This window comes from Asparagus officinalis, chromosome 7 (assembly GCF_001876935.1).
Source record: "Asparagus officinalis chromosome 7, Aspof.V1, whole genome shotgun sequence".
NCBI classification, from domain to species: Eukaryota; Viridiplantae; Streptophyta; class Magnoliopsida; order Asparagales; family Asparagaceae; genus Asparagus; species Asparagus officinalis.
The window spans coordinates 18,393,752-18,405,487 of record NC_033800.1 but is presented as its reverse complement, the minus strand read 5'-3'; the positions used below and the strand labels follow the sequence as shown (position 1 = coordinate 18,405,487).

The following is an 11,736-nucleotide window of genomic DNA, read 5'->3' as shown; positions in this document are numbered from 1 at the left end:
ATTCCTGTTGCTGCTGGAGCCCTTGCCCTCCTCTACCCCTTGCCGCTGGTGGTGGTGGTGGTGTTGCTGCTCCAAAGACTACTCCAGCTAAGGAGAAGAAGGAAGAGAAGGAGGTGGTGCTGCTGCTGGTGGAGCCGCTTCTGGTGGTGGTGCTGCTGCTGGTGGAGCCGCTTCTGGTGGTAGTGATGCCGCTGGTCCAGAGAAGCGATGATGATCCGCCGCCTTCTTGAATGATCTCCGATGAAATTCCAAATCTGCAGAGAGAGGAGTCTCATCCGATTCAGACCCGAGCGAGCGGATCTGCTGTGGTTTGAAGGAGTTTTTGGAGTTTGAAAAGTGAGGGGTTTTTAAATTTTTTTTTGAGCGGATCTGCTGTGGTTTTAATTTTTTTTGAGGGGAAACAAAAACGAGCAGAGATAAGGACAATAACTGTGAAGATGGGAACACCCGTGACTAGTCAGGAATTGAAGGAGATTCTGGAGATCTGCTGTGGTTTCAATTTTTTTTGAGGGGAAACAAAAACGAGCAGAGATAAGGACAGTAACTGTGAAGATGGGAACACCCGTGACTAGTCAGGAATTGAAGGAGATTCTGCAGGGGGTGGTCGGAGTATTTCAGACCAAACTAGAGGAGAATCCTAGTAGGTCAGTCGTGGTCGTACCGGAGTTGGCGTAGGTAATGCAGAGGATAAAGTTGCTGCCTAATGACATCAAGCTTGAGTGGACAAGAAACTATCTAAGTTGGTCTCGGAGGGCACTGTTGAATCTTCGAAACAAAGGACTTGAAAAATATATGAAGGGGAGTGCATTGAGCCGGAGTATAAGGCGAGTGCTGAGTGGAACACATGGAGTAACACTAATTCTCTGGTGGTTTCTTGGTTGCTGACTTCTGTGTCTCCAACCATAATTGGGATGGTGGAGTCTATCTCAAGTGCAGCTGATGTCTGGAGGATATTAGAGGGGATGTACTCTGGAGCTGGGAGTGTGATGATGATGATGGAAGTGGAGGAGAAGATTGATGCTACCACACAATGGGAGAAGACAATCCACTAGTATGCAACAGAGCTACGTCACTTATGGGCGGATTTGTTGGATATTCTTTGGAAAAGTCAAATTGACTTATTCTATACACACAATTTCTTCCAACTAACCCCACTAACCCACGTATGTTGACTATTTTTTTCTCCACCTAACCTCCCTCAAATGGAAAATGGAAGTGTACCTTAAGAGAGCTCAAGAGGGTATTTATAGGGAAGAGAAGGGATGTTAGTTAAATGTTAGTGGGGAATTAGATGGAGAAAATCCTGCTCACCTTCGGATTTGAGGGAGGTTAGGTGGAGAAAGAAATAGTAAACATACGTGTGTTAGTGGGATTAGTTGGAGAAAATTATGTGTATAGAATAAGTCAAATTGACTTTTCCAAAGAATATCCAACATGATTTGAATCACTATGATCCGTTATCACTATAAAACCCGGCAAATGTTCTTTTGGGGAGGCAGTAGCTTGAGCGCAGGCGTGTGGCTCGCTTTCTCAAGGGTCTGAACCTAAACTTTGAGGGAAGGTGGGCAACAATGTGTCACCTGTCATCTCTCCCCTCCTTGGATGAGGCTATTGCATCGATGGAACAAGAAAAGATCAGACAGAAGGTGATGACAGACGAGGCCTCACCTGTTGTCCGCTCGACATTGGTGGTTCCAGATGCTTACATCAGAGATGATAGAGAGTGCTACAATTATGAAAAGAAAGGACATCTCAGCTACATTTGCTCTCAACCCCGTAATACTGGTGGTAGCCGAGGGGGCAGAGGACAGAGAGGTGGTCGTGCAGGTCGAGGAGGCAGGGGGCGTGGAGGCCGAGGAGTTGTTCACCTAGCTGTGGTAGAGGAGTCTCAGACTACTGCTGGGATGACTGGAGCTGAAATAATAGAACTGGAGGAACTACATCAGTTCAAGCTTCAGGCTGAGAGTTCGAAGGGCAAGAGACAAGTCACTCAGGATCTGGATAACACTACCTACTTTAGTAACTTTGTTGGTTATGCTCATGCGAACAAAGGTACACGGGTTCAGGCACTTGCATCCACTAAAACTCATGTTGATTGGATCATAGACTCAGGTGCATCTAGGCATGTCACAGGAGCATCTAGTGAGTTTGTATTATGTTATCCGAGTAAGCATATGCATCCTGAGACAGTTCAGACTGCTGATGGGACATCCCAACCCATCAGGGGTATTGGCTCGGTCCATTGTACTTCATCTGTTATCTTGTCATCTGTATTGCATGTTCCGTCGTTTCCAGTTAACTTACTCTCAGTTAGCTCTCTCATTGATTAATTAAATTACACTATGTTATTTGATCGAGATATGTGTCTTCCAGGAGAAGGAATCGGGGTGGAGGATTGGGACTGGCATCAGACATGATGGTCTTTGGTACTTGGATAGGGAGACTGTAATGATTGCTGCTGCTGTTAGCGGAGGGTCAAAGGTAGAAGCAATGCTTCAACATTGCCGAATAGGGCATTTATCTTTTGATAGTTTGATAGTTTGAATAGGGTATTTATCTTTTAATAGTTTGAATAGTTTGAATAGGGAGAAGACGGAGTTGAGTTCCTTGTTTGGAGATGACTTTATTGATGCTAGTAGAGAGGGGGAGAATGAGAATGAGAATGACATAGTGGTTGGGAGGATTCCATGTCCTCTTGAGTTACCAAGGATGGTACATCGCCGAGTAGTAGTGACGACTCAAGAGTTGGCAGTCAAGGTCAGAGGGAGCTGAGAGTATACACAAGGAGACAGAAACAGCAGCATGAGCCGTCTCCTGTGCCTGTGCCAATACCCACAAACGTTGATGTCCTAAGTCCTTCCTCTCTAGTACCTTCTCCATCTTCTCCACATGAGTCGAGAGGTAACGATTCCTTGATACTTCTAATACTCCTGTCTTGCCCTGCAAAACCTTTAGAGTCAATGCTGGAAAACCTCCAGCAAGTTTGGTAGTCGGGATGCTGACATTGCGAATTGCATTTCATACGCGCCCATTCCACTTGCATATAAGTCATTCATTGTATCATTACATTCAATGTCTGTACCTAACAACTGGCATGTAGCTAAGCAAGATCCTAGATGGTTGAGTGCCATGCAAGAGGAACTTCAAGCCTTGAAGAAGAATGACACATGGGAGCTGGTACCTTTGCCAGTTGGGAAACGTGTTGTTGGATGTAAGTGAGTGTATACGGTTAAGCAAACTCCAGAGGACAGGATCGACAGATACAATGCTAGATTGGTTGTTAAAGGCTACAACCAAGCATATGACATCTACTATGACGAGACATTTGCTCCAGTAGCAAAGATGAGCATTGTTAGAATGTTGGTGTCATGTGCTGTCAACTTTAATTGACCACTACATCAGCTAGATGTTAAAAATACTTTTTTACATGGAGATCTTCAGGAGGTAGTGTATATGGATATTCCACCAGGCTTCGTTACTTCTCAAGTAGCTAGGAAGGTGTGCAAGTTGAAGAAGTCTTTGTATGGGTTAAAACAGTCTCCAAGGGCATGATTTGACAAATTCAGGTTGGCAGTTTGTGGTATGGGGTATAAACAGTGCAATGAGGATCATTCTGTGTTTTACAGGCACTCCAAAACTCGTATCACTATCCTGACGGTCTATGTTGATGATATTGTAATCACTGGAGATGATGCTGAGGAAACCCTACGGTTGAAGAAGAAATTAGGAGAGAAATTTAAAGTTAAAGATCTGGGGCAGTTGAAGTACTTCATTGGAATTGAAATTGTAAGGCCACGAAAGGGTATAGTGTTTTCTCAGCGGAAGTATACTCTGGATCTTCTCTCAGAAACAGGGATGTTGGGGTGCAGAGGTGCATCTACTCCTATCGAGCTGAATTATAAGATGTGTGTCGAGGGTGGTGATCCGGTGAGTAAAAAGTAATATCAAAGATTAGTTGGACGACTTATATATCTATGTCATACGAGACCTGATATTACTCATGCAATGAGTGTGGTGAGTAGATATATGCATGATTCCAGAGAGCAGCATATGGAAGCAGTTCACAGAATTCTTAGGTATATTAAAGAAAGCCCAGGAAAGAGGCTATGGTTCAGGAGTTCTGGACATCTGAGAATTGAAGGCTATTGTTATGCTGATTGGGCGGGTTGTATGGATGATTGTAGGTCCACTACAGGCTATTGTGTATTTGTTGGATGCAATCTCGTATCTTGGCGTAGCAAGAAGCAAGATGTGGTGGCTAAGTCTACAGCTGAGGCCGAGTACAAAGCTATGACAGTTAGTCTCTACGAATTGATGTGGGTCAAAAAACATATTATCTGAGTTGCGCCTATTTAGAAGAGACTCCTTACAATTTTGGTGTGACAACAAATCAGCGATTAATATTGCAAACAATCCAGTTCAGCATGATCGCACCAAACATGTTGACAACAAATCAGCGATTAATATTGCAAACAATCCAGTTCAGCATGATCGCACCAAACATGTGGAGATTGATCGGTTCTTTAGCAAACAATCCAGTTCAGCATGATCGCACCAAACATGTGGAGATTGATCGGTTCTTTATCAAGGAGCAATTGAATAGAGGAGTTCTGACTATGAGCTATGTGAAATCAGAAGAGTAGTTAGTTGATTGTTTAACAAAAGAATTAGGTTCTAGAGAATATGATATCTTTTGTAATAAGATGAGGATGATTAATATCTATCGCCTATCTTGAGGGGGAGTGTTGAGTTAATTACTTAATGTTGTAAGGATCTATTTGTAAGAGTTCATTAATATAAAAGAGGTACCTCTATGTGAGAGAAGGTAACCTTAATTTCCAACCCCAAAGTCTACATTTTGTATGGTGGTCCTGTATTTGCCATGCAAAGTAGTTGTCGTTACTTTTTTTTATCGAGTATAATTGCAATCTGGTAGACTGACTGTTTTATGCGTTAGTATCATCTTCATTTTTCTCCCTTTTTTTAGATTACAGATGGAAGATATAAAACGAACCCTTTGGATGAACCCTGAGTCCTTGACTGTTAATTTATTCTGTAGTTTTGTTTCGGGTATATGTTCATTGTTCTCTCTTCCCTTGACTCAATACCTGTGTCTCCTGTTTGCGTATTGTCTCCTTTATCCATGCGCCCCATATTTTTCCGTTTGTTCAGATGTTTTCCATCTCATTGAGATTGCATCACTTGAAAACTGTGTATATTTTAAGCTCTTATACATTTGGATTTATGTAATCATATTCTTGTATCAGCGGTTGATTCTTTTTCAGAAAGATATTTAATTTCTGGATTCCAATCGTACAAGATTACCTTCCCTGACTATATCTGAAGCATTTAACAAGAGGTATGGATTACGTTGTATTATCTGTGTTTTTTGGTAACTCCTATTTGCTCTTCACACACAACAGTGTCACTCACCATGGTTTCTTTCTAATATAAAGCTACAGTTTTCTTCATATTCTACAAAATTCATGATATCTGCACTTATAATAGAGAAATGGCTACTCGAACATATTACTAATACAAAAGACTTTTTCACGTAAAAGAAATGATCATCACTTTGATCCAGTGAGCATCTATATGCGTATGATTTTTTCCCCCTATACGCATCTATATATATGTACCAGTGTTGTTTCCTACATTTCAAGGTTCTTCTGTGAGCTTGAGACTTTAATAATATTCTTACCATCCTTTTACTTATGCACTCTTGTTTCTTACATTACTGTTTCTTAAAGTTACATCTGGTTATTTCTTTTTATAATATGCTTTCTAATCATTAGAGATTAGTTAATTGTTGCTAATATGCAGGTGCATAGGTGTTCCATTATAAGTTACTCTCACTATAAACTTCTTTGGATCTCATATACAAATACCAGAAAATGGTGAACAAGGAGCCATGAGGACCTGTTATTTTTATTATTGGAACAAATCTGTATTCAACTGGCAAGGTGGTTTGGTATAAGTTGACCTATGCATTGGATCTTCATATCGGATTAAGGCAGTAAACAAATTTCTTTCCTTTTGATTATAAGCTTGTCACTTTTAACAGGTTGTTACCACTTTGATTTGGTTTGTCACTCTTACCATTTGATTCAAAATCTATAATAACCGTCCGCGTTTTTTTATCGCCTTTCATTCAGATTCTACTAAAAATAGTCTAGTATCTAGCTCCTGGTATTTTTCATCCTTTTGTCTTTGGTTATCCAAAAAAAAAGAAAGAAAGAAAGAAAGAAAGAAACGTAAAAGTGTTTTCAGGATAATTATATACTCTATAGTCTAGTCTGATAAATCCTTTTCTTGAAGGATAGGTTGTAGGTAGCAGGTAAAATTCTCTTCTGAGTTTCAACTGAAATTTAAATGGTATTGCAGGCACTTGATTGGCCTTATTGGTGACCATAGAGAAGAGGCCTTCTGTTTTGAAAATTTGATTATTCATCAAAATTTATTGCGTACAAACAGATGGAATTGGAGGCTCTAGATATCCGCCTTTGTCTGGAGGTGTCAGCCAAGTTCGTTATATCCTATCTTGCTTGTATTTGAACTAAGTACCGCAAGAGAATGTCTTTGAGATGGAAACTATGCCAATTTGGTGTTAATCATTGTCCTGGTCTCAGCATCTGGAATGGTAGGATTGTTAGAGTTAATTCTCTGATGTACAGAACTACAGATATAAACCTTTTATGAAAAGAAGGATTTTCTACCTGAAAAAATCAGGCATAACTTAGTATCTTTCACAATGCTGCCATACATGTGAATGATATTCTGTGATATATTCATAGAGTTGTTGTCAAGAACTCTTGACTTCTGTTGATGTTGGGTTGCCAATTGAACTTGAGATAAAAAGCTTTTGCACTAGGAACTCTTGCCTTCTCACAACTATCCCTCCTTTATTGTATATGGTGCATGTGCACAGGAAGGAAAAATAATGATGCTTGGAGGTTGTTGGGGCGTTCTTTGTGAAACTTATCTGATGTCCGCAAATTTAGTTTTAGTCTTAAGTTTGGAGAAGTTGTTTTGGATGCGTGAAGGTTTTTTTCCGAGGTTGCATCCATTTTCTAGTCCTGCTCAGCTTGTAAACATATCTTGGCATTGCAAGCTAGATGGTTTGGCTTCTTTTGGGTTCACTTATGCTTGTCATGGAGTGAACATATACTTGCACCTGATATTCTTGGAGTGTCTACAAGGACTTTTTTTATTTCTTTCTCTCAATGATAATTCTATCCATGATGAAATGCTGAGAGAACAAGGACGGAGATGTAACATTCTTGGTGGACGTTTTTTATTTTTCAAATTAATTAAAGTTATTGGTGTTTTGAAGAAAACTCTACATATTATTGGAGAGAGAGATGATATATTACCCTGATTACTGGGGACATTGCATGTGGGAAGTTACCTCTTCATGGCCGTGACTTTTTTTGGGTCGTCTAGAGCTGCTGCGACTCTCCTAACTTTCTATATCCGGTCCTTTATATCCACAATCTACTCCTTGTATAATATATAAAACTTGGCTATCTCTTCTTATAGCATACATAATAAGCTTAGGGAAGAGATCCGGAGTCTTGTAAAAGAAAATACAAAGACCTATGCTTTCAACTGCAGTAAAATTATGTGATTGAACAAATTTTCAGCAGTTATCAAAGAAAGGTCAGAGAACTATTTTCCTTTCAGTTCTTGTAGCTCAAGCTGCAGTTTTTCTAAATTGTTAATTTGATGTTATTATCTTGATTCTGCTGTTCACATGATCAGCCATTCTTCTGTTTACATGACAAGCCAGGGCTATTTAGGCGTTATACCAATGGATCCAGCAGGTATTTTGTTGTTCAGCTTGCATCTATCAGTCCTATGTAGAGCGTAGTTATAGTGGCAGTGTACGGTACAATATTTGTGCCAATCTGAATCATATAACGTAATATTTGCCATTGTGATTTTGCAAATTTAAGGTCTGTTTGGTGCTCTAATCTTTTACTTCATTTTAGAGGTAGGAATTTGTAGTTTTGAAGTTGTTGGCTGTCTTCTCTGGAGTTCATGTCTTTGCTTCTTATTCTGCCTTATGTTTAACCTATAGTGATCACTGACATCATTGGCCATGTTGTTTACTTCTCCAACTGGCTGTCTTTTAAAACCTGTTAAGCTATCGTGTCCCTGTTGATTGTAGAGAAGAATTATGATTATGATCCTTTTGTGGTGCTAAGAAGCAATTGTGATCCGCCCCTAAAGTTAATTATGCGAATTAATGGTCACGTAATGTCTCTTCGTTCTGGTTTAATAAAAGTATACTGGTCTATACCTGATTGTATGCTGGATAACAGAGTTGTGAATGTGACTGAAAAATAATGAATACAAACAAATTATTAAGTATGAAATATATTACACTTTTTCCATATTGGCTTATTTTATTGGTAGTCTGGTTACTAGGTCTACACTGATACGTGCAATTCAGCTAAAAAAATGTAAGTATATCCAGCAATTGCTTAAGAGCAACATAGCTTGATGTGTCTGAGGCGGGCCTGTTCCGTGTGTTAGGAGTCTAGCTCTTCCGCAGTCTTCTCTCTCCTGATTTGGACTAAGCGTGTCTAGAGTTCCTCCCAACTCATTTTGTCACGCATGGATTCAGCTACCAATGTAGCAGTCTTCCTCCCTAGATTATGCTTATAGAGTGTTTTTCCACCAGATTTATTTCATAAACAAATTAACTGAATAGTGATACATTATTGTAAGGTGGCAGTTTTGATTGTATCTGCTAGCTGTTGCTGACAAATTGCAGTACTCGGTTTCTGCTCACAGTTGTTTTCCATATTTTGGCGTTCCTTAATCCTGACATTGCCTATTTTAAGAACTGTGATCTTGTTAATTGCTTTATACTTAGTGACCTGGCACATTACACAATAGAACATAAAGTACATAGGGTTATGCATAAATTTGCCTATCCACTGGTTTTTTTGTTCATATTTATAAATACTAAGTTCATTATTATTTAAAAATGACAGTAGTAAGAACTCCAAAAAGAATTCGCGCATGTAATATTACTCTTTTTAAACGCTAACTGTGGAAAAGTTTAATGGAATATTTCAATTCCCTTTTTAAAAGTTCAAGGGCACTCTAATCCCCTTTGCGTTCTTTTTTATGGGGAACATCTTATACGAATTAGCGGTGTATAGGCATCTTTGTTTTTTGTTTATATGTTCTGACTACCAAGTTGCCACAACAGTTTGTTTTAGAGAACCTGCTGTCATGCGTTGATGGTTAGTATGTTAATCTTTTCTATAAATTTCCTAGATCTTCGCTTTTAATGCTAAATGAAATCTATGTTCTGATCATCAGAGTTTACATGTATTGCCATGTTAATATTGTTGTTGTCCAAAATTTTGAATACTTCTCCAGCCCTTTCCTATATACTGAATAATAAAGTTTCATTTGTACATGGGGCCGCATACTGCTATAACTAATTCTTTGATGGTTGGATGGATATATTTTGACCGATCCTCTGGTGAAGTCTATGTACTGCACATTCCCAGCAGAACAATTTCAGTTGTACAAGATTTCAATGCTTTCATCAATTTTCCGCTTACATTTTGTGCTGTTTTTTGAAGTGCACATTATCAGCGGAACATGGTTGAAGTTAGATTCTTGTGCAACTCCTTTTAGTTTCGGGAAGCAAACGTGAGAAGAGCATTACAAATTTAGTGTTTAGAACCTACTTATTGTATTGCCTATATATACATCTCTGTAACTGATTACCCTTAACATTTCTAAGAGGAATCACATTTTGACATGCAAAACAGATGTATAATTATACTGGAAGAAGCAATGGTAAGCTCCACGTGAATCATATAGTGACAGTAGCTATTTTGATGCAGTTCTGTAAGGACGTGCAAAACAGATGTACAGTTAGCCTTAACTCGTACACTCAGCAAACGCAATTTAGAAACTAACTATGGTGACAATAGCTATTTTGATACAGTTCTGCTTCTAAAATAAGTTGAAACTTGTCTACAAGTTGCAATGTTGGATCATGAGTAGGCTAGCCCTTGTTAAATGCTGAGAGGGTTATAGATGTTACATTGAGACACAGAATGTGTTTTTCAAACTGAAATTGGAAGGAAACTGTTATCCCTGCAGGAGCTAAATGTAGCTTTGGAGTAAATCTTGTCGTTGCTACTCTTTATGACAACATTGAGAATTATATGCATTGCCATTAAAGAAAAAGTACCTTGGAAATTTTTGCTTCTCTCCTTGCTTGTTCTATACAACGGTTACCCAGAAGGTTAATCGATATGAGAAAGCTGATAGTAATCTGTTTTTGGGGCAGATTTTGTGCTCTTTTGAAGAGTGGAAACAGTTAGCAATGTCTCAGAGGAACTTTTTTAATGCATCTCAATTTCCGACAAGGGATCCTGATCAAGTCTGGAGCCATCACCACTCTGACTCTCACATGCGCTTGGGTATTATACTTTACCACCATAGTTCCTTTACTGTAGCAATATTACTCAGGTTTCAGCATTGAATAAGTAGAAACTTGGGCCTTATTATCAATTCGCGAGGTGCAGGAAATGCTTCTTTTGTGCTCCCAGCGGATGGTGCTGCAAGCACAACAATGTTGAGGCCAAATGACTACCCTTCATCTAGTTTTTCAAATTACACATCAAATCCTGAACTGTTGCATGATCCATATCCGCATCCTTCATTCGCTGCCAGCTCCAGTCGGTTTCCACCAGATCAAGTCCAGTACTTTCCACCACCTTGCTTCAGTCATCATGGAAGTAGCATGGTTAATCCCCAAATGGAGATTGGAAGGTCAGCCTTTAAAAGGAAACACCCAACTATGCCTTCAACTTTAACTGGAGAGAACACTAGCGGATACTACAGTACTGGAAGTTCTTCGAACCTTCACATCTCATCTAGTCATCTACTTCCAAAGCCTGCAATGAGGCCTCAGTACTGGCCTCAGGATCCCACTAACATTACTCATGGTTATAGTGCTATAGATGACTCTCAGAGGAATGTGAGAAGTCGGCATAACCAACATCCTGTGCATGTGGAAATTAATCCGTCTGTGGCTTACTCATCAACTAACATGCCGCACCATTTCCATGGAGCAGGAGATCTGCCTGGAGTTACTATGGAAGGACAAATGAGCCATGTACAAATGCCTATAGCTCCCCAGGGAAGACCTTCAGGTTAGTGTAATGTTGCAGATTTCATGTATTCAATTGTCTTTTTTAATATATTAATTGTCTTTGTGTTCGTGGGATTGCAGATCCCGGCTTTAACCATGAGACATACCCGTATGTTGCAGCCCCCAGTATTGTCAATAATGCTGTCGGGTCCAATGGGGTATTTCACCCGAACCTTACTCAGAACAGGAATACAATTTCTTCAACAGCTGATGGTAGCAATGGCTACAATCAGAGATCAAATCCTTATAGGCCAAGTTTAAGCTATACACCAGTCGGATTTGCTTCTACTGTAGAGGAAAGTGGACCCTCAGCAATGGAATCTGTTGCATCTTCTAGATTTTCGAGGCCACTTTCTATCACAGGACGCAGTGGCTATAGAAATGCAAGGACAAGGAGCTCCTACAACAGGTCTCAGTCAAGTTATGACTATGATAGTTCCAGAAGCAGATGGCTACCTGAGGCAAGTTTCCTCAATAATGATCAATTCTTATTTTATTTATGGAAATTCCAACATATATGACTATCTAGTTGATACGACCCCCCC

General features: G+C 39.6%; 1 protein-coding gene across 12 annotated transcripts in view; it reads left to right on the top strand.

The window, feature by feature from the left end:
• The window catches only part of LOC109850320, a 16,655-nt gene that overhangs the window by 2,973 nt on the left and 1,946 nt on the right, over positions 1-11,736 (top strand). The window contains exons 2-6 of one of the 12 annotated variants that reach the window (XM_020420310.1): positions 5,824-6,064; positions 6,385-6,640; positions 10,325-10,457; positions 10,563-11,192; positions 11,273-11,652. In XM_020420310.1, the coding sequence (XP_020275899.1) occupies positions 6,638-6,640; positions 10,325-10,457; positions 10,563-11,192; positions 11,273-11,652 (1,146 nt within the window). In that variant the 5' untranslated portion in view covers positions 5,824-6,064; positions 6,385-6,637. Of the gene's footprint in view, positions 1-5,267; positions 5,360-5,802; positions 10,458-10,562; positions 11,193-11,272; positions 11,653-11,736 lie in introns of those variants that run through there. The other 11 variants (XM_020420317.1, XM_020420311.1, XM_020420309.1 and 8 more) reach the window with 11 other exon arrangements.